The 22823-nt window shown below is 44.1% G+C and overlaps 1 protein-coding gene across 3 annotated transcripts in view; it reads right to left on the bottom strand.

Annotated features, from left to right (window-relative positions):
• The window catches only part of LOC139594494 (BEN domain-containing protein 5-like), an 885873-nt gene that overhangs the window by 62578 nt on the left and 800472 nt on the right, over positions 1–22823 (bottom strand). For all 3 annotated transcript variants that reach the window (XM_071436695.1, XM_071436694.1, XM_071436692.1), the window contains one exon: positions 17741–17903. In XM_071436695.1, coding sequence (XP_071292796.1) covers positions 17741–17903 — 163 coding nt within the window. The remainder of the gene's footprint in view (positions 1–17740; positions 17904–22823) is intronic.

Consider the following 22823-nt stretch of genomic DNA (forward strand, 5'->3'; position numbering starts at 1 on the left):
CTTACAAGGAGAAGTGAAGGTGTAAAAACAAGATGAAACCCAAGCTGTGCTCTTTTGCAGGGCAGAAAGCATTTACTGACGTCAAGAGCTGCAGCCTGTTCCATTTGAGGTGTGTGTTGTGCCCAAAATGAATTCAAGAGATCACAAATTCACCTGGAAGATCGATTTCCTGGCCTGAGAGCCAGAATATTAACTGTGCATCACTCAGCTCCAAAGCAGCCCCTCTTTTTCCATGTGTGCTGCTCCTCACAGCCACCACTGCCCAAATGCACTAGGAAGGCAATTAGCAGAGAGAGGATTATGGAGCTGGGAAGTGTGTGGGATGAGGTGTGAGGCCAGGGAGACCAGAGGGCTCACAGGGCTGGAGTCACCTGTAGCCACGAGCAGGAGCATTGTGCCAATCCCACAGCAGATGGGGTAACACCTGATTTTTATTCCCAAAGAAAGTAACAAGTGGCAAGAAAGATTGCTTTCTGCAGAAAGGAATAAAAGCAATGCTAATTAAGCACCAAGCCTTCCTCTCTGCTTTGTTGCCAGCATTGATCCAAAAGCTACAGAGGTGACTGTGGGACAGATCTCATCTTTGGTGTCACTTTGATGATTTCAGTAGAAACATAACAGGTGATGCAGGAGGAAATTAGCCAAGTAACTTCAACAAACTTGCACCAAGGTGCCAAACAGCCCCCACATATAGTCACCCCTTCATCATCCTCACCATGAAGGATGCCCTGCTCTGCTCACTGTCTCTCATCTTGACCCAGCTCTTTACACATCCCCCGTGCAGCTGACAAAGGGAGCAAACAAAATACATCCTGTGTGGCCTGTGCTTCATCCAGCTCACACAGCTAGCACTACTGTAAGTCCAGCTCAAGCTTTCCACTCCCTGGAGCAAAGGAAGAGGCAATCAGCTTGCCCAAACACAAAGATCCCAGCACCAAAGCACATCAGGAGCAGTATGAGTGACAGACAGAGAGATTTGGTAGAGGGGAAAGTGGTTGCTGCCTCCTTCTTCCTTCCAGCCCCTTCAACCTCCCCAAACATATTGCAAAGCCAGCACAGATTACACAGCTGGAGGATGAGAATGAGCACGAACAGTGGCATTTGCAGAGACAGACAAGCAGCAGCCAGAGAGTGAGGAGACAGAATCCCACCAGGAGCTGGTGCTTGGCATCTCTGTTTGCCCTGCAGTGGTTTCTGAAGCCAGAAGGTGCCTGCAAACTGGCTCCCAGTGTCCCTGCACCACAGCTCAGCTCTTCCAGGGCTGGATCCCTGCACTGCCTTCCTGCAGCACTCCCCCTCTGCAGCTCCTTGTCTGCTGATGCGCCCACTGTGGGTTTCCAGCTCCTGACAGGGTTAATTGGCAGGCCCAGCAGGGGAAATAAAATGTTTCAGCTCTGTGGTTGCTTTTTTTTGTCCTTGTTTGCTCATGAGGCTGAGGGAAAGTGCTGGCTCCTGAAGGGTTACAGAGCAAGCACAGCAGGTAGCCAGCTGCTCTAGCTCTCTACCATTTATTCCCGGCCCATATTTGTGCCCCTTCGTGCTGCTCAGGTGCATTTGGCAGACAGACAGCCCTGCTGCCCAGACCTGGGGCTACAGGGAGCACAGGGCACAGGTCAGGACTGGGGGGATGCCTGGGGCTGAGGGGGACAAGCCGAGGGGCACAGCCCTGGGCACTAAGGGCCACTCTGCATCCAGCAGCAGGAGCTTCTGCAGCCCTTTTTCTCCCCCTCCGAGGCTGTGCTTCAGCAGAGACAAAAGCCCCCTCCCAGCTTCTTCTCTGAAAGCACTCTCATTCCTTTTCCATTTTCATCTAAGTTTCCAATGAAGATTTATTACTCTGAGTGATTACGCTGTCAGCCAAATGAGCAGGGAATAGGAATATCCTTTCTTCTTGCATTCCAGCCACTGGTCTGTTTGGCTCTCAGCAAAAAGAGCAGATTTAGTATGATTTTAGTCCCTTTTTCTTGCAGGTATTATTTATTTTCAGGTTGACAGCATGTGGGAAAACCCATCAAGAATCAGTACCCTGGGGCATGAAGCTGGGTTGTTATTCACCTATTTAAAACCTCGAAGGAATGGGGTGGTCAGTTAAGCCTAAGTCATGTAAAACTCCAAGGCAAAGACTCCCTATCAGCACTGAAAACCAGTCAGATGTGGCAGGAGAAGCAACTAACAAAAGGCAAAGAGGGCGGTGAGGAGACAGAAATGTCAAAGCAGAAGACAGCAATAGTTCCCATCCTACACTCAGAAAACAGGAATTGTACACAGCATGACAATTGCCAAGGAGATGAAGCATGCACGCATATGCAAAGAGACTTTACCCAAGACCTATGAGATCAAGATTTATTTTTGAGGATTGGTTTGTTGGGCTTTTTGTTGATGTTGTGCTCAGGGTTTTTTCCCCCTGGGATAGGTGGAGAGTGGGACATTTTTGTTTTTAATTTTCATTTCCTTGTAACAAGAATACTCCCCTGTCATGTGAGAATGCAGCTGCAGCAATAACACCACACTATACCTGAATGACAAGGACACAAACCTAAATGTAAATAAAAAGAGTACCCAACTAGTCTGATTTTGGTGCCCACCTGTGAGAAATGCAAGTAACAAACAGATTGCATCAAGAAAAACACCCCTCACGCTGGATTTCTGACATAACTGGTTAGATTATTAAAATGGTAATCAGTAAAAAGGGCAATTTCAATCAATCAACTTCATCTCCTAAGGAGAAGCCACAGGAGGGAGAGTGAAGGAGTCAGGAGATCTGGTTGTGCAGATTTAGGCAAATCACTTTGCTCTGTATGCCTGTTCCATTTTCCTTTTATCTCACTAGACTGTGTCCTCGCACTGTGTCATTGTCTAGACAACGCCATTTCTCCTGTCCTGCATTTTCATCCAAGAAAAAACTGGGAGAGGAAAGGACAGGCACTGAGGCTACAAAGCACTTTACAGAGCCACAACCAGATTCACATCCCCACATCTCAACATCCCTAGGCATCAGCAAATGGCCAGAAAACCCTCTGGTAAAAGGTTCCCTTTTTTCTTTCCTTATTTTGGTCCAACAGAGAAGGACAAGGTGCTGTTCTGTGAGCCCAAGCACAGCACCCTGCTCAGGGAGCCCAGGGCTCAGCCCTGCCGATGCTCTGCTCATGTCAGCACAACACCACTTCTGCTCTCGGTTTGCTGTGACAAAATCCAGGAAATGGCACAGAAATGCAATGTTAACAACAAAAAGCAAATAAACAAACCCTGTCAGGATGGCAGAGCTGAAAGCTGCCAACTGGGAAAGGCAGGGAGGGCAGGAGGGAGGGAGGTGGTGTGACCACCCCCAGTCACAGCAGGTATCGTGACATGGTGACATGCAGGGCAACCCCTTCACCTCAGGTCATGCACAAGGTCCCAAAAGGCCCTCAATCAAAACAGGGCTGAAGCATCCTAGCAAGGTCAGTGCAAACAAAGCTCACAGGAAAAACACAGCATTTTCAGGGCCTGCCTATGCCAGTGAGGTTTGCCTGGTTCCCCTCGCCAGGCTGCGGATGGAGCCCTGGGATGGGGTTCCCAAAGTGCCTGAGCTGCAGAGCACACTGGGGAAATAAATGACAGAAACAATGTCCCTCTGGGTTCTTCTCTTTCTCTGCATATTATCGTGTCACTGTGCATGTCACCTTGTGATGCCGGGTTATTTATCATCACTGAGTGCCTAGATTGGCCACGCTAGAGAAAAATCAAAGAAAGCAGCAGGGGCTGGGGTTTGATGAGGAAGAAACAAATTCTTCCCTTCAAGAGCATGCAAACTTCTCTGCTACCCCTTGCACACCCACACACACAATCCCAGGCTGCTCCTTCCCCCTGCCAGCAGCTCCTCCTCACGCATCCCTGCTCCTCTCCCTTTTCTCTGCTCAGACTCAGTGCCTTGTTTCTATGGATTTCTGTGTCAACTCCCTGAAGGATATTCACTGGAATGGACACATTTACAGGATTGCTAACGTTCTGAAAGCAGGTGGTGCTATTATAGTCATACAAAAGCCACCTATTTTTGGTGCCTTGTGCTGTCATCCTGTTAGGCTCTGCTTTGCTCTGCCTGGTTATTGTACCAGCTTCTCAGCACCATGGCTGTGGGCTGCTCCAGTTCCAGCTCTGTCTGCAGAGGCCTGATAGAGGGGCATCTTTGTTCACTGGCTTGGAACTTCCCCACACAAAGGGAGGCCTGCAAGTTTCTCTTGCTGTCATCATTCATTTCCTTCATGAATCTTGAGAATGTACTTCAGAAAAAAAGTTCTGCTATATGTGCATATCTAATGTATGCATACACTCACACATGTAAATTTTCCTATGCAGAGCAGCAGCCTTAAAGTGAAATGTTGGAAGATGACTATATTCACTTTATCCTTATGTCATATTTCAGGTAATCACTTTGAAAGTCATCAGGTAAATTTTGAGTATTGTCTGTGTTTTTCAGTTATGTCTGTTCATATTAACTGCTTTAATATCTCAGCTTGTATTAGCTGGAAACTCTTGGATTGTCTCATCTCATTTCCTGGCACATGGACTTACCTGTCCCTGCACTCCTGGGTTTGGTTGACAGCACTGCAAGGTGCTGCACTTATCTGCAGCCACAGGCCATCTCTGCCTAAATTCCATCTAAGCACCCAGCACTGAGAAGTAAAGCGAGGTGAAACACAGGCACAAAGTTTAAATAAAATCACATTATTAGCAGTCACATTTCCCGAGCCTCAGTTCTGAGACCTTACTAAACGAATGGTGAAATGATCAGGAAAAAACAATGTCAGCATATGACAGTTTAAAAGTGCATAGACCAGAGCAGGGATCACTGCAGGAAGATCCTCAGGCAGACCAAAACCACCAGGATCTCCTCTGTCCTTTTCACCTTGAAGGGAGAAGCTGGATTTTCACTTTCAGCTCGGCACTTTGCAAAACCTGGCAATCTTGACTCCAGCTCCTTTTACTCCACATAAAGGCAGTGGAGGGCAGTATAAATTGTGTGTGTGCTTCCCAAAGTGTTTCATGCCAATCCAGCTGGCGTGTGAGGGATTTGCATTCAGAGGGCTTACGGTAAGTACAGAATTATTAATACAGCGTTGCACTCGATAGCTGAGACACTGCTTGTAACCAGGGGAAAAAACCACCACCCTTCTGCCTTAAAGCATCTACATGGGAATCAGGCTCAGCCTTGTCTCATAGCATAAATGTCCTGACCTGCTGTTCCCTACTTTGTAACACAAATTCAGCTATAATCAATTATGGCTTGAAATGTTCCTTAAACATAGAGAAAAATCCAAAGCACATGCAAAGGCCTCTGATGGTAAATGATATGATAAAGCAGTGCAGGAAACTCCTTTTTCTTAAGGCTGATTCTCAGTGCCTCTGCAGACAGATGCAGTTGCTGTGCTGTGCAGTGCTAACCTTGAACTGACATTAACAAGTGTATCCAAACTTTCCTTTTCCAACAGGATGGGGACTCCTCTGACATTCCCCTCTCCCCTCATTTCATGCCCAACTCTCTCTTGGTAGTCAATAGAGGTCAAATCTAGATCCCATTGGGATTCACGGTGAAAACTATTGCCATCAACAGGTCAGGAATAGCCAAGAGAGGATTTGTACAACAGAGAGAACATGAGCAGGAAAAGGCCACCCCAATCTCAGCCACTGCAAACCAAGATAGTTACAGATTTACAACAGAGAAGGCAGGGGAAAAAAGACAAAAGAGAATAAAATTATCCTTATTTAATGAGCTTGGATGCAAACACAATCTCCTCACAGCCCTGTGTCACAGGAAAGCTTGGACCTGGCCAGGATGCTGCAACAGGGATGCTCCGTATCCTGCCAGAGCAGTCCGCTACCGCCGGCGGGGCAGTCCGGACACACGGGGGAAGCAAAGCGAGAAAAACCCTGCTTTGTTCCTGATTTTAGCAACCATCAGGAGCACATGCCCTGCTCTCAGCCGGCTGCCACGGGGGGACGGCACGGTCGGTGCCAGAAGAGGGCACTTGAGCTCCAGCAAGCCGGAGATGCGCGGCAGGGCTCGGGCTGGACCAGCCCCGCCTGCGCCGCGGCACCGGGGATGCGCAAAGGACCGGGATGCTGCTCCCGAGAGCGGCACCGGGGATGCGCAAAGGACCGGGATGCTGCTCCCGAGAGCGGCACCGGGGATGCGCAAAGGACCGGGATGCTGCTCCTGAGAGGGCACCGGGGATGCGCAAAGGACCGGGATGCCCAAAGGACCGGGATGCTGCTCCTGAGAGGGCACCGGGGATGCGCAAAGGACCGGGATGCGCAAAGGACCGGGATGCTGCTCCCGAGAGCGGCACCGAGCGCCCTCCTCGCTGTTCTCCTGCCTCGGGGCTTCCTCCAGTCCCCTTGTGGGCAAAGATGGAGCTCCTGCCTCACACAGGTCCCTAACCTGGTTTTCTCCAGCTATATGGACAATGTGCCCGCTGAAATCTCTCCTTCCTGGAGCTTTTTGTGGTCACTTTCCCAGACAGACCCTCTGGAGTGCAGTAGCATTTACACTCCCTCCAGTCTTGCCCCCAGCAGAAGTATTTCATGAGTCCCTTTCCTTTGCTCAACTGCCTCTTCTCATCAAACTTGCCCAAACTTAATACTCATGAGAACTCTTGTTGGTAGAAACCAAAAAAAATAAGGTCAGAAGTTTTGGGGTGAATGTGTATCAAACACACAAAAGACTGCTGCCCAGCAAGGCATCCTAAACACAGAGACTGCCTGCTTTTCCCAGCTGTGTCATCTGGTTCAAAACCAGACTGCTCTCCCTACACACCTTACTCACTGAAGCACAAAACCTGCTCCCATCCCTCCAGGCACAACGTAATCAGCCATGCCTCATCTCCTTAGAAAACTCCTGACAACAAAATTTCACAGATTATGCAAAACCCTGAATTAAAGGCAAAAAAGGCCAGAGGAGATGAAGAAAAACAAACTGAATGATACAGCAAATATGGCAATTTAGGTGTTGTTTTGAAAGATTTGTTCTTTTTCAGTGGTGTTCCCTATGACAAATATGAAGCCATTTTCTTGTTTGAGATAGGTGAGCACAAAGTAATAGCTAATGTATCTGAACCAGCCCATAAACTCCCACTGCATCAATCTATACCATCTAATTCTAAGTGGCTGCCTCAGAGTGGTTTAGCCCTCTGTTTGCATCCCAAAAGTTTCCAGACACATGAATAAACCAAGCACGGATAAATCGGTCTGAAGGTCTGTTTCTCAGATGGATCTGGCAGCTGCCTCGGTTTATTGGCAGCTCATTTATCATCTCAAGAAAAATATTGATGGTTCTAGAGACACAGGCCCTTTCTGTGTCCTGGCTGAAGGAAAGCTGTCCTTCTGGGCAGGCTTTGGAAAGAAAGTCAATGCAAAGAAATCTGCTTGGCAGAAACGTGAGGGATGTGGCGCAAAGAAGAATCATTAAGTAAGGAAGAAGGAACACCAGGATGATAACCCTGTTGGCCCAGAAATAGCCCAGCCTCAAATCTTCACAGTATTACAGCAAGAATATGAGATTGTGGGAGTGCTAACAGGCACAGTCATGGGCATCTTCTCAAGTGGAGGTATCACTGCTGCACAGGAAGAGACAAAGAGCCTGAAGCTGTGTTCTGCCAACAGAGCCAGCCACTCAGCAGACCCTGAAGAAATTCACAGAAACACAGAGATCAAAAGGCTTGAAAACAAGGGGACTGAAGGACTGGAAATTCTCTCCCCTTGGGCTGGCAGCATCATGCAGTCCTGACTCCATGTAGAGTGTTGGCTGTCCAGCTGCCTCTCTCCTAGAAGGACACTGGGAAGACAATTGGAGCCTCTGAGCCATTTCCATTCCCTATCTTGACTAAACCAGCTGCATTCCATTTGAACAGCATATTTAAGGATTTATTGAAAGCAATACTGAGATTTGTCATGAATTGGTGTGGTGGGAAGAGATCTCACTCCTCACATATCCCCCCCATATTGCTCCAGCCAAATGTCCAGAGAAGCCAGTCCAGTGTGAGCTTTGGCTACACATGACACTCTGCCCTGCAGATCCTCCTTGCTGCATGAGAGGGCTTGAGCAGCTAACATTCATACTGGATTTCTTGAGGGACTGGATGATGGAGAAAAGATGAATGGATTGTCCCCTATCACTTGATCTTTTATGGCACCAGATGACAATTGCTGGTTTAATAAGGATTGCTTAATTTCAGAAAAAGAAATAACCAGCCAGAATCATGAATGCAACCTGACTGTGGTAGCATGCTATCTGGAAGTTGCTTTGCTGAACAGGAATTCAGTTAGTTTAAGAAGTTTAGAATCCCTCCTAAGTACCAGGAAAAAAACGAGGACAGGAGAGCAAGCACAGTGTTAAGTGCATCAGGAACTGAACACATGATGTTTACAGTCTCTACTCTGAAACTGAAAGCTTTATTCTTCATTTGGTTCTTATACCTGCTGCTCATGTGACCAGAATGCCATTTATCCTGAATGCAAATAAAAATCACACAACAAATGCCACTGGAGTCACTGGAGTTGATTCTCCATTACTTGGCAACTCAAACAGTTGTGTATAACCAGAGAAAAACTGTAAGATGACAAACCAGCTCTAGACATGGTTACCTGATCTGGTAATATTTTTCTGCTTATGATGTAGAGGGTAAGTGTGCAGCAAATAACTAAGTAAGCTGTGAAATTTCAAATGTGGAATACAGGTGGTTGATGGTCAATGCTGCTCCCAGGCTAACAGGTAGGAATGACAAAATAAAGCTTCCTGGTGGTAGGCTTAAAACAAACAAGTCGTTAGTAAGCTCTGGAAATCCATAACAAGGAAAGTTGTGGATGCTAAAAATGTATACAGGTTCATGGGAGACACATCCACTGACTGTTATCTCAGATATAATCAACATGTGGGTTTTGGTCTTTTCTCCCAAGTAACGAGTGATAGGACTAGAGAAAATGTCCTCAAGTGGTGCCAGGGGAGGTTCAGCTTGGACATTAGGAAACATTTCTTCACAGGAAGGGTTGTAAGGAAGTGATGGAGTCACTATACCTGGAAGGATTTAAAGGACACATGGATGTGGCACCTGGAGACATGGTTTAGTGGTGGGCTTGGCAGTGCTGGGTTACTGGTTGGACTTGAAGATCTTAGAGGTCTGTCCCAGCCTAAATGATTTCATGAATCCAATAACTCTGGCTCTGGGATCCCCAATCCACTAATTGCTGGAAACCAAAGAATACTGGGAAAATAGTTACATGCTTATTCTGTTTTTAAATTCTTCTCAGGCACCTTATTTTGACCTCTGTCAGTCAAGACACTGCAGAGGACTGGTTTTGGTCTGAGTTGATTTGGCTGTTGTCTTCTTAAGAGATGAGACATGAAGGAATCAGACCTACCCTTGCTCTTATCAAAACACAAAGGTTTCTGAGCACTAGATCAAAGCTGCAGGTTATCTTTAGTTTCTGCCTGAGACATGTTCAGGCTTTGTTTTTCTGAACTGTGGGCAAAGTTTCCCCTCTAGGTGACAAGAAACACAGCTGGCTTAGGGTGGGCCTGTACTGGCCTTGGCTTGGATGGCTATTCTCATCACCTGTGAACTGACCCCTGACAGGTTTCTGGCCTTTTTCAGCAGAGGTTTGATGGGGTAGGTGCAATCTGCTTTCCAGAATGCCACAAGATATCCTTTGTTAGGGTTTTCACAGGGGTTAGGGGTTGGAGTGTAGAGAGAAAAAAGTGAAGTCTCCACTCACCGTGGGCATGCTCAGAAAGAAAAGGAGATGTTGGATCTGTTTCCTGTGACTTTCATGCCTACTGTCCTCCTCTGGTTTCTAACAATAGACATGCAGCTGTCCCCACTGGAGAGATTAATTGTGGTCTCTCTGCTCATTCAGCCAGCTATTTTTCATGAAACTCATAGGAATGTAATATCTCTGAGACCTTCATCACTGTCAAATTCAGTTGCAATTGGTCAAGCAGCTGAGGAAGACACACAGACAGAAAGACACTTGTTTCTTCACAGTTTCCTAAAAATCATCTCTGATATTCTTTCAGAATGTTGGTATTTGAGACTAAAGAAGTAGTTGTCATGAAAAAGCTTCTGCTCCTGCCCTAGAATTCCCTTTAATCAACAGTAACCAAGCTGATAGTAGCAAAATATGAAAGCAAGAAGGAGTAGTTTGGGTGAAAGGCAGTAAAAAGTGAACAAAACCACCAGATTGGGAGGGTCTGATTAGTGAAACACCTCCTGGAAAAAGCCCCATGGGTTGACAGAAGGTCCTGGGGTAGGGCTAATGACCTAAATGCCAACGAGATGGTGAGAATACAGACAGGACAGGCACAGGGGAGAAAACTCAGCCAGATTTGAAGAGACACAGAGAAGAGGAAAAAGAACAGAAATATGGAGACACACAAACACCACCACAGGCTGGCAGAAAAGGAGAGACCTCTCCCAGAGACACTGCAATTTGGCTGTTTATTGCTTTCTGAAAAACACCTTGTTCTGAATGGCTTTTTTCCCTCTTCAATCCCAATGACATTTGGGAAAGCTTCAAAGCACAGCACTGTCTAAAGCCCTTTCCTAACCTAAGTCTCCAACTCACAGACACTAATAATAACCACTCCCCTCAGACATTTCCAACAAATTGTTAATATATTTTAAGCCCTGCTCTCCATTGCCTTTCAGATTAGCCTTGCCCTTTCCTTTGCACTTAAGTTTAGCAAGTGTTACTAATAGGAATTTAACATTTACCAAAGAATTATTTTAACTACGGATCTAATAGCATTTGTATGGTGTTCTGAGCACCCAAGAGCCTCATATCAGTTCTATATGCTTAGTTTTGTCTAAGTTGCTTCTAAGAAAAAGGAAAAATACATGTTTAAGGAAAAGAAAGTTCATAGCAGAGGCATTCAAATCGAGGAAAGCCATTTCCAAGAAGGATAGCAGCAGTGTCTGGAAAGAGCTTTCCCTTCTTTACATTATCCACAAACCTGCAATCACTCATGTGATCAACTTCACCTTCCAACCTTTCAGCAAAAGCTTAACTTGTGCTTGGTCTAAGTTATTTTTTCCCGTGTACAAAAGAAATACTAATAGAAAAAAATTATGATTATTATTATGGTTATTATTATAATATTGTTATTGATCCATATTATTAGCTGGCAAATTTTATGGGGTTTTAAAAATATACTACCATCAAAACCTTTTTGAACTAGAGAGTTTTGTGCTTGCAGACCAAGAATCATTGAGAGCTTGAGTGGAAAGCACCAGTGAGGCTTACAGTCAGCAAAACCTCAATGACAGCTTGGCACCAGCAGCACTGAGTGTCTCAGCAGGGACCCCAAGGGCTGCATTGGATGATACCATATCTGGAGCTGGGCATATGAGGATCAGTCCTCCCCTGCCACTGGATACAGCCCTGCCTGGGCTGGGGAGCACATCCTGAGCCAGCCCTGAGTTGAGGACAGCTGCTGGGATGCAGGGGTGGTATTTGCACGTGTGTCTCTAAGATGCTCAGCTGTCCACAAGGTCCCAGTTGCTGAATACAGTTATAAATATTGGTGGTTCCCAAATCAACCTGTCCAAATTCCCTAGTCCAGGCTCACAGCTACTCAAGTCTTCCTGCTCTTCAAAGAAGGCAAACTCCTGTATTCGTGTTTAAAACTGACTTGAGGGCATTTCTGTAAGTCTGAATATGCATCCTGCTTACATTCTCATCCCACAGCCACCATCTGTTCTCTCCCCTGTACCTTGGTATCCCTGGGAAAGAAAATATGCATACACAAGAGGAAAGAAAAGGTAACTGGAATCATATGGTTAAATTGAATCATTTTGAAGATGTCTTCCAAGACTGATAGTCTACATTTAAGCAAAAAAAAAAAAAAAAAAAAAAAAAAATCCTTCTTTAAAATAAAAAAGCACCTTTGTACACTTTCTACTTTTATAGCATCTTTCATCTGAGGCTATCAAAGCACTTTGAGGTACAGATCCTAAGAAATCCATTACAAAAATTATGCATATTCCTAAGTTGACTGTAGTCACTTCCCCAAATTTCCATTTCTCTACTGACACTCCCAGACAGACTGACGCAGTCAGTGCTACAGGCAACCAGATGAACAAATCTACATAAATATAAACTCTTCCCCACAAACAGCCTCCCCTACAGAAGTATTTTTGTGCAGCACTGTCCACTCCATTGAGTCCTTTGAGGTGTGCATACTGCAGCATCTTGTACTGCCTTGTACTTTCACTCCACTGCACTTCATTAAACAGACTTTCACTGTTTCTTAATTTTCTTTGAGCAGGTTCCACTGTATATACCCAATATGAACAAACACACAGATTCCTTCTGGGTATGAGCCAACAGCTGCAACCCTGAAAAATATCAGCTTCTTATATCATTAACTGAGTTTCCATGGTGCCCTGGGGCAGAGATATTGATGCTTGACAGCATTATCACTATAAAGTAACTTTACAACTCTATAATTTAACTCTATGCTTCCAGTAATATTAAGAGCATTTGAAATTGTGGCTGTAAACCTTGACACTTTCACACAGACTGGAGAGCTGAAAAGAGGATTTTGTTTCCTCTCCTCCAAACCAGCCCTAAACGTGGTACCGAGAAACAAACAAGACATGCAAGGAGGTCACTCAGAAAAATCTGCAGGATTAGGATTAATGCCACGTTTTGCAACACACAGAAAGGAGCCTGTTTCTAGGCCCTCAGCAAAAGAAGTAGACCTCTGGATTCCTTTCCCTGAATATGTGCCTGATTTACTTTGAAATCATCTTGGCAAGAACCTCTAACTGAAGTTCAAACCTAAGCCACGCTGGATAACCTCTGCAGAGCTCCCTCAGCTTTATCAGCACAGCTTTTCATACCTCATTGGCTTCTGCTAGTAATGTTGCCTTTACTGGCTGGGAATGAACCTGCAAGGGCCATAATCTGTCTCATAAGGATCTTCTCTTAAGGATATCACTAACAGAGATAGGAGGATCAGGACAGGCAGTTGCCAAAAAAAGAAATGTAAAAAAGCCTAAAATAACCAAGTACATTTGCCCTAGGGGACTGGCAGGTACATGAAGCTCTAAAAGTTATAGATGCTTTTACTGGAATTGTAGTTTGCATACAGATTCCTTTTCCCCAGGACAGGCATTTACTGAGATCCAAGTACTCTTTAAAAGGAATCTGGATGTAACAAATGACTGTTTCCTCCGGGGATTTAACTTCTCAAGTTCCCAGTCAAGCAGCAGGCAGATATTTTGCTTGAAGTTAAGAATAAGAATGAACCCAGTGGTCTCTGTGTCAAGAGTCCAGGATGTGAGCTCCTGTTAGGTGTTTGAAGAGATTCTAGTCAATCCAAGCCTTCATTTTATGGCTGTAACCACATAAATACATCTTTATGCCCACAAACAAGAGAGAGTTCAACAGTGCATTTTGCATGGGGTCCTTCTCCACCTGGAGGAAGCTTGCAATTAAGATAAAAATACGCAAAAAAAGCTATGGACATGCTGACAATTGTGATGCCCACCCATCTCGATGATCATTCTCCCCTGCAGCTATGGTCATACCAGTTCCTGCCAGTTCTCCATCATTCCTGCCTTCCTGCCTCATGGCTGGGCTGTGGGAGAGTAAAATCCTTTTATTCTCTGTTATGGACTGCCTCCGTTGCAGCAAGCATCCAGTTCAAACACTCTAAACAATGAACCAAATAGATTTTGGAGCTGTTGATGTGAGAGTCCTTTGCTGGCTGCTCTCAGGTCAGGCTGCCATGGCTGCTCTTCAGAGCCATAGTGGGATCCTGGAGAGCACCAGCTCTGGGTGTGCTGTCAGAGCAGGGCTCAGCCCTGCAGCTGGGCACTCCTCTGCCTCCCCCTCTTTATCCCTTGTTCCCTGCCCAGCTCTGAGGCTGGTGAGAATCGAGACAGCTCAGCAGCTCAGCTGCTGCCTGTGAGTGCTGCAGAGCAGTTTACAAGCCTCATGTCATAAGCCCTGTAAATGCCTAGTAAAACATGGAATTTAATGGAAGCGTATCGGCTCATTTTAAAGCTCCTTCACCTGGTGCTGAGCTAACTGTTGTTGTGCTGCCTTTTTTAATCAGTTACCACCAAATGTGTGCATGTGTGAGAAGGGTTTTAAACGTTTCTCTGTCCACTTCCAGGAGAGTAACAGACAAGCCTACAATCCTCTTATTATGCCTTTGAAACAGAGTCCATTCACTGTTATCTGCAGCACGTGTTATCGTGGGGTTTTCTGCAGAGCTTACAGAAAGGGATACAGAACATGTCCCTAATGTTTCTCACACTCCAGGTATGTATCTGTTAGACACAGACCTAGCAGGCACAGACACAGCTCTGCAGCAATGTCTAAGTGCTTTGTTTGCTGAGTGAAAATGCAAGAGGAGCTCCAGCAGTAGCCATTAGGGATACCATGCCAATCAAGGCCTGAGACATTGATGCAGTCATGTTAATTCTGTGTGTTAGAAAAGGCCAGAAACTCAACACTCTGCATGATGTTATCCCACCAGATATGCCCCAAACATAAACACCCTGCACAGGCTGGAGGAAGACCCTTCCCTCCTGGATTTCATTTAAACATTGCAGCCTCAGTAGCCAATTTGTTTTTAGATCGTTCCAGGTGTCATCCTCTAAATTCTGGACCAGTTCATTTAGAACATTCAGACATACTAACTGGAGTAATTTGAAACTGATTTCCACTTCTAATGATACCTTCCCATTCTTTTTTTCTTACTTATCTTATTGAAAAAAGTTACTGTCCACACTAATGGTAAGAATTCAAACACTTAGACTGAAAGTCTGTCTTCCATTTTCATGCATGTAAGGTATCCACTTATCTCAAAAATTACAAAGTATATTTCAGTCAGTCACACAAATCTGAAAAAAATGGATAATCTCACCTAATGTTAAAACATATCTATTACTGCCACATGGAGGTTTGTATGGATCACAGACTTAGCATGTAAAACCTGGAGAACACAAAGAGATAAAAACCCACCAACACACCTAATCCACTTATATAATGGCATGAAAGGGAGAGTACTGTGATCTTATTTGCCACAAATGCTGTAAAGAAAAGAAACTGACAGCTATCATTACTTGTCACCAGTGCAAACACAAGTCTATTCAGAGTTTGTTCAGTTTTTCCACCTGTCAACAGGAACAACATCAGGCTAAATTAATATTTTGCAGAATCTGGAGATCCTAATTGGTTTTGTTCTCTAAAAGGAGCAGTATGGCTAGTTCTGGATGTGTGATCCACTTTGTAGTCTCTTTTCATGGTCATGGGTGACCTGAATTTGAGGCTGAATCTCAGTCTGCACTTCTTAATCCAACAGTAGAAGCTTTGAACAATCCTAGCCTCCTGATCCTGTTTCCATTGAAAGGAAAGGGAAATGGGAAAAGGGAAAGAGAAGGGGAAAAAGGGAAAGGGAAAAAGGGAAGGGAAAGGAAAAAAGACTCACACAACCAAATAACATCACAGTGGCATGAACAAAGTTCTAATACATCTTGAAAGGCAGATTTCCAGAATACTTGCACTATCAATTCAGTTCTTGGGCTCGCTGTATTTTCTTCCTTTATTTGCTTGAGTTGCTGCCTGCATGTGAGTAGATAGCTAATAGAAGCAGCCCTGTCCTTGGAGGCCAATATGAGCTGACTGCCTGTGTCTTTGGTTCAGGTCCATTAAAAAATCCGAGCATTAATTAATCACTGACTTGCAAATAGCCCATTCCAGGCTAAATTGGAATGTTCTGCAATTGTTTTACTTTCAGTCACAGGCACTTCAGTGATGTGAAACTTCCTCCCCTGCCAGGACAGGATGTGCATAAATCCAGTGGCTACTCCTGTGTTGGATCAGACCAGTCTAGAGACTATTCCAAGCCGCTCCATTGCTTCCACTAACTAGAAAACTGCACACGTGAGGAAAAGACCTCACAGGCAGTACTCTGGATAGAATTCCTACATTGAAAAGGAAATAATAAAACCTTCCAGGGCAAAATGCCAGTGGAGCATACTCCATGGGCAAAGAGCCTCCCTCTGCTTGCTGTCTGCCAGGCCAACCAAAACCTGCTTCTCCTCCTTTTCCACTCAGCTGGGTGAAACCCCAACTGCAGAAACCAAGCTGCTGCTTGAGCTTTCCCTGTGCCAGCTCCAAGAAGGTTCTCTGCTCTGGATCCTGTTTTCTGTGCCCCAGCTGCTGATGGAATGAACAGGGAATAGAAAAGGGAATGGAGCACCTCTGCCTGCAGCAGGCAAGGCAAGCCAAGCAAATGGAGGTGTTGGACCCCACAGGTGAAACTTCTGCCATAGACCAGAAATCTTTGCAGAAAAGGAGACTGAGCCAGTCTGATCTACCAGTCATGAAGGAAAACATTTCCAAGGGAATCATGATCTCGTGTGTATAGGGGCTCTTTCCATTCCTCACTGTAAAAACTGTTCTTAATAAATAAGGAAGAGAAATAAGTAGTTTTCAGCATGAGCAGAAAGTGAGGAAGAAAATTAAAGGTAAAACTAAGGGACGGGTTCTTGAAACACCAAAATACCAACTTAAGAAAATAAATACCTAAACCTAAGAGTAACAACATTTTCTTCCACAGTGGCAAGATATACTACATTTGTGCATGTTGCAAGGAGCTTTTCCTTCAGTTAACTTTACTGGGCAAAAAAGAGCTTCTATTCCAAATGCTCAAGTCTGGTAAATCACTTTTAATATATTCATCTCCCTCCTTCCTCCAAATTTCACTTTCAGTGGAGAAGTCAAACCAGAAAAGCCCAAATGACAAACAATTCCTTTCCCTGCTCCCTGTTTCTTGCTCTTATTCCCACACTGAGAGCCCGTATACATGGATGGTGAAGAATTATATCTCATATGAAAATTTCTCCCTTGCTATCCCCAACTTCCAAAATGCAGTGGAGAGGTAAATAGGCAATCACAGCTAATCTCTCTCCCTCTGCAGTGTTTCTAAACCTGTGAAAATTTCAAAAGCTGCCATGATAGAATGACAAAATGAAATAACACACCCAGCGCTGAAGTATGGGCACTGGCTGTTTGATTGAGCATGGTGACAAAAAGAAAAAGAAAAACATAAAAGCAGATCATAAGACCAGTCAGAACAATTCCACAAATTGCTGATACATTGAGATAGCCAGATGGATATGTGTTTTTTGAGGAATGAGACACCGCTTCTATTTGAGCACTCAAAAAGGCCAACAACTTTGATGGTTTTGTTTTCACAATTTGACTTCTATTTCTTTGTCAGCTGGCATTGAAGATTTGTCCTTGAGGCAGCTGCAGAACCTAATGGATCCTTTTGGCTGCAGTTCAAAGGCAGAGAAGATATTTTACTCAGTACCAAAGATGCACTCTCAACTTGCTATTAAAACAATAACACAAACACAGGGCTAATGAGGGAATAAGGAGAGAAATGAAGAAAGAAATGGAAGGCTGTGGAAGGGAATGGATCACAGACTCTCCAGGACTAGCTCCTATAACAAGTGTGTGAGACAATCTCCTACAAGAGGGAAATGGCTTATTTGATCTAATGTCTTTCTCTTCTTGAATTTCCACAGTATGGAGAATCAATATGAGGGAAATTAAAGCATCAGGAGCAGACTCACATTTCCACTTGTGTGTGTTTCTATCTCAGCAAACTCTTATGGAGACAGAAGTATTTACCTTAAGTGCCTGGTTCACGTGTGCTGCCAGAGGACGGATTTCAAAAGGATACAGGCTTCCTCAGTGTAGGGCACAGCAGGAGCAGCTCCACCCAGGATGTAGCTGTAGAAGGAGACCTCCAGGGTGTAGCAGTAGGATGTGTCATTGAGGAGCCCGCCAAGGAAGCGCCGGCCTGTCCCAGCTTTCACAGCGTCCCTGTTGAACGACGTGCTGGACTGCAGGAGCAAGAACACAGGGACACCAGGAGAGCTCAGGAGTGCAGCAAGGGAAGGAGTGTCTGAGAGGATAGAGCAGCTTCACTCACATTGCCAGATCTCATTTGCACTCTATAGACTGCTCTGGGTTTTGATCACGGCCTGGAGGGGAAGCACGATTCTGGCACACGGGCTATAAATGATGCCTGGCAGACCCTCACAAAATTCATCTGGGCTCACCATTAATATCAGCTTTTCCTTCTCCCTCTCAGATAACACAAAGCAAGGCTGTCATACGCAGGAGTTGAAAGTGAGCCTTCCAGATCCCCCTTGCTCAGGAGCTAAGCTGCCCCATTACCTGGATATTGGATTCCTTTGTCTCCACTGCATTCCCCTGTATCATCACCATTCCCCCCACCCCTTCACCTGGGCTCTTAATCAAAGCAGAAATACAGTGGCATTTATGTTTTGGTGAAACTTTCTCACCTAGGACATTTGACTGGTTCTTAAATTAGGTCACAGAAATTTCCACTTCACTAACTTAAATGTTAAAGGGGTGTTGCTCTCTGGGTGGAAAAATCTACCTCACTATTCTACAGCACTGGCAGCACAGTATAAAAGGCAGTATTTTGTGGAATTACTGAAGATCTGGCTTTAAGAACCCTACAGCTTTATGACTATTCATTTGAGGGGTGGAGGGGAGGACTACAAGCATTTCCATAAATGAGTTTTAGCTCTCCTTTGAAGGCATGACATCTGGAGACTAAAGGGCAGCTCATCTTCAGGTTGATTGAAGTCTCAGTGCTTGTTCCTACCAACTAGACAGAAAAATGGATTCTGATTTCATTTTGATTTTCAGACTCTATTCAGAAACCTCATAACCATTAGACTGAGCCAATCTGGGCTCAGCACAAGCTAGTGACAACCACAAAAAAACGATCCAGCTTGGATCTGTTGTATAAAAGGTCATTACATCTCCCGCTGGAAGAATTTTATGTTGCCAGTGAAACACAAAGAACCCTTAACACAGCTCAATGTTCAGTCATTGTGCCCATGGTGAATTCTTTGAGCTGTCCAGTGTCCTCCTATGAAGCCTTAGGGCTGCTACCTTTTCCAGCCAACACAATGTGAATATTTATGAAATCCTTTTCTCACCAAAACTGGGGAAAATAAAATTTCCTTTGTATTTAAGAAATGGGATGCAATGGTTCAAAATACTGAACTTCTCTAGACTGAGAAAATCAGGTTAATACTGAAATGAGCAACAGTTCTTGATAAATACTGTATAGCAGGAGATATAAAAAAGCAGAAATACCTGTGGGTTTATTAACATTTTGAATGTCTTGAAGTCTCTCTCATGTTGTGAAAAGGAAGGTTTTCCAGTTTAATTAGAATAAAATGGAATTGGGTTTCTTATTAGCATTATATATAGATGTTTCCAAATGCAACTTGTTGTCTTTTTGGTAACATAATATTTAACTTTGCGGTAATTTGTACACAGAATGCATTCTCCTATGTAGATATCATATAATTTCTGCCAAATTACATAGCAGAAGCCTGCAGGATATTCTGAATACCTGTGGGACAAGGAGTAAAGCACTCATAAGGAATGCTGGGAAAATTAACTGTTAATTTGATATATGGGGTAAAATACTTAAAGAGGTCTACAAGAGGGAATATTCTCTGGCTCCCTGCAAAATAAACCTTCAAAAGGCTACTGAGATCCTGCGACAGAGGGAAGCTTTGGCCTCAGTTAAATTTCAGAAAAAGAGGAAGATGATCATGCTCGGGGCATTTCTTCCTGAGCCAAGTGAGCACCAACTTCAGGGGAAGGTCCTTCATGTTCAGACAAATGCCTGCAGTGGAACTTTTAATGCATGAGAGCATCAGCTGCTGATGGAAACAAAGGAACAGGAAAACAAATGGCTCAGGACAGGATATTGGGCTTTGTGTGCAAGAGCATCACTCACAAAGGGACTAAGGTAGTTCTGAGGCTGTATTTGGCACAGGAAAAACAAGGAAAATGTGGGAGGAGGTGACTCAGGGAAGACATTAGGGATAGAAGTACTTCAGTGAGTAGGAGACAGTTACTGATATGGAACATTTGAGAAGATTATGGAATCTCATCAACTAAGTTGAAAACAAATTGTACAAGTATCTGCTGAGTACAGTTGGTGGTTTTGGGATACAGTTTGCACATGAAATCCTTCTCCTATTTCCCATTATCTTAATTAGGCTAAAAGAAAGTTATGAGTAGAATTCCTAATAGATGATTCTTGAGATGAATCTTACATAATATTTTCATCACAGTTCTTGGCACGGTAAAGGAGGAGCATGCCAACAAAATTTGCTGATGACACACTGTGGAATGAATCATCATTATGGAGGAGGTTCTGAATATCATACAAATAAAAAAGCAGTGGGATGACTTTGAGGGCCAGAGTGATTGTAGTCAGATGAAACTCAGCCACACAAGTGCCTGGTCATGCACTAAAGCATAATAAAAAAAAAAAAAATCTGCAAGAGGCTAAAACCTTGTCAGCTGGAAATATATGAAGAGAGAGTCTGATGTGTTACTTCATTGAAGTGGTTTTTGCTTTCTAGCAGAAGTTGAATCTAGTTATTGGCAAAATTATATTTGCTGTGTTTCAAAAGTGAAGCATAAGTAGTTTAAACATTATCAAGACAGTTACATAAATGGTAAAAAACAAATAAACAAAAACCCCCACCAAAATTAGCAAATTTTCAGAGTTTGAATTTTTATAACGCTATTTCATGGAGCTTAGGGCTTTGGGTTTTATTTTGGGAGGGTGGGGGGCTGTGTTCCTTTTTTTTTCTGTTTGTGAGTGTTTGTTTAAAAGAAGAGTTTCAGTTTCAGCTGTACAAAATTACTTGAAATACAAAGGCATTAATAAAAAAAATCCTCTGTTATTTCTTTGCCAAGTGTTACTGAATTTCCAGGAATAAAAACTGATCCTTCATTTAGGTACCCAAATGTAGATTTTTCTGGTTATAATTGTCCTCATTTTGAAAAAAAAAAACCAAAATTTGATGGCATAGGCCAGCTTGGGTAAAAGATAAAACCTCTCATTTGATTCAAGGTTGGGGTAGAACATGACAAATGCATGTTTTGAAACAGCAGCTTGGGCCTGGCTCTAGAGAGAGTGTTATAAGCCAAAATATGATTTGATATTTTATAGGAGAAAAAGAAGACTACAGATAAAAGAAAAATTAGGTAATGACAAGAAAGAGCAGCAGGTACTTGCTGAGTCTGACCTTCTACTCACTGTTTTAGCTCAAGATAAAGGGAGTAGGGAAAAAAAAAGCAACAACTGGCAAAACTTTGATTCCTCACCACAGCTGATCTTGAAGTTTTGCCCATGCACATTTATTTAATGAAACCCTAATCTGGGGAAAAAAGGGCTGGGGGTGGCAAGAGGAGGGCACAAATACAGGGAAAGTTGTCTGCAAATGAGTCTCTTGCTTTTCTGGGAGAATCTATTTCCCTAAACCCCTTTGCAAAGCCAAACTGAAGTCATCATTAAACAAATGCACTGAGCAGGCACAGCAGGAGAACAGCTAAACAAATATTTATTTCTCCAAGGCTGAAACGCATGGGAGTGTTAACAACAGCAGCAGTGAGAAGCACAGTCTGCAGGGTGGGGGGAACACCAAAGACTTTGAAGTTCTTAAATAGTGATATTTGTATAAAATCAACAGTAATGCATTATTAAAACACACAGATACATTAAAGCTCACAGAAGGACTTTGCTTCCCAGCTGGTGTGAGGAAATTCAGTGAATAAAAACTATCCACAGAACTAAAAGCTGCCAAGAAATCCAGTGTAAAAAGAGCAGAGAAGGAAGGGCGAAGGATTCCCTTACTTTCTGGTGGAAGAAAACTCACCAGAAAAAACAGATTTCAAACACATTTGGGAGCCTCAAGGTGTGCTGACTGTCTCTCTACACATCAGGCATTAGTGGCAGCTTCCCCAGGCCTCCCTACCAGACTTCATTCCTCCTCCCATGCTGTGCTGAGTGCCAACTGAACCTTATTCAGGCATTGCAGCAGACAAAGATGTGTGGAAGGAAATAAGAAAGACAAAAAAAAAAATGCATGCAAATTCTTTTTGGAGTGATTTCAAACAGAAAAGAATCCTGGCCCTTGGTCAGACCTGTTGAAGTGCCAGAATCCCTGGGATAAGGACACTCAGTGGTCCAGTGAGGCTGGTGCCCCACAGTGTGTCTCCTCAGTGAATTCAGCCCCCTGGGAGGCAGTTTGTGAGCTCCAGAGCCTGGGCAGCTCCCCCAGGCCTGAGGGATGCTCTTGGCTCCTCAGCACTGCTCCACCTTCCCACTAACAGTGACCAGTGTCACAGACACATTTATGAAAAACTGTTTCTTTAGGATTTTTTCTCCTGAGAAGCTGAGAGGCCTCAGGAACAAAATGTAAACAATGATTATCTGCTGCTGTGGAATGCAATAGGTGGATCTGTGATTGGTCTCATGTGGTTGTTTCTAACTAATGGCCAATCACAGTCAGCTGGCTCGAACTCTCTGTCCAAGACACAAGCTTTTGTTGTCATTCTTTCTTTTTCTATTCTTAGCCAGCCTTCTGATGCAATCCTTTATTCTATTCTTTTAGTATAGTTTTAATATAATATAGATCATAAAATAATAAATCAAGCCTTCTGAAACATGGAGTCAGATCCTCGTCTCTTCCCTTATCCTCGGACCCCTGTGAACACGGTCACAACTGGAATGAACACACTGGGCAGTCCATGTTTACAAGTGTGCTGATTGCCTCTGTGTGCCTCTGGCAGTCACAAAAGTGTCTCCAAAAGGCAAAGAGGGACATTTGTCACACATCTGAGACTGAATTTGCCCCATCTACCCTTTTCAGCCCTGATGGGCTTGGATTCTGAGTGGCCCTGCATGGCAG

Source organism: Agelaius tricolor, unplaced genomic scaffold (genome assembly GCF_023055355.1).
Source record: "Agelaius tricolor isolate 1412-34295 unplaced genomic scaffold, bAgeTri1.0.p SCAF_11, whole genome shotgun sequence".
NCBI lineage: Eukaryota > Metazoa > Chordata > Aves > Passeriformes > Icteridae > Agelaius > Agelaius tricolor.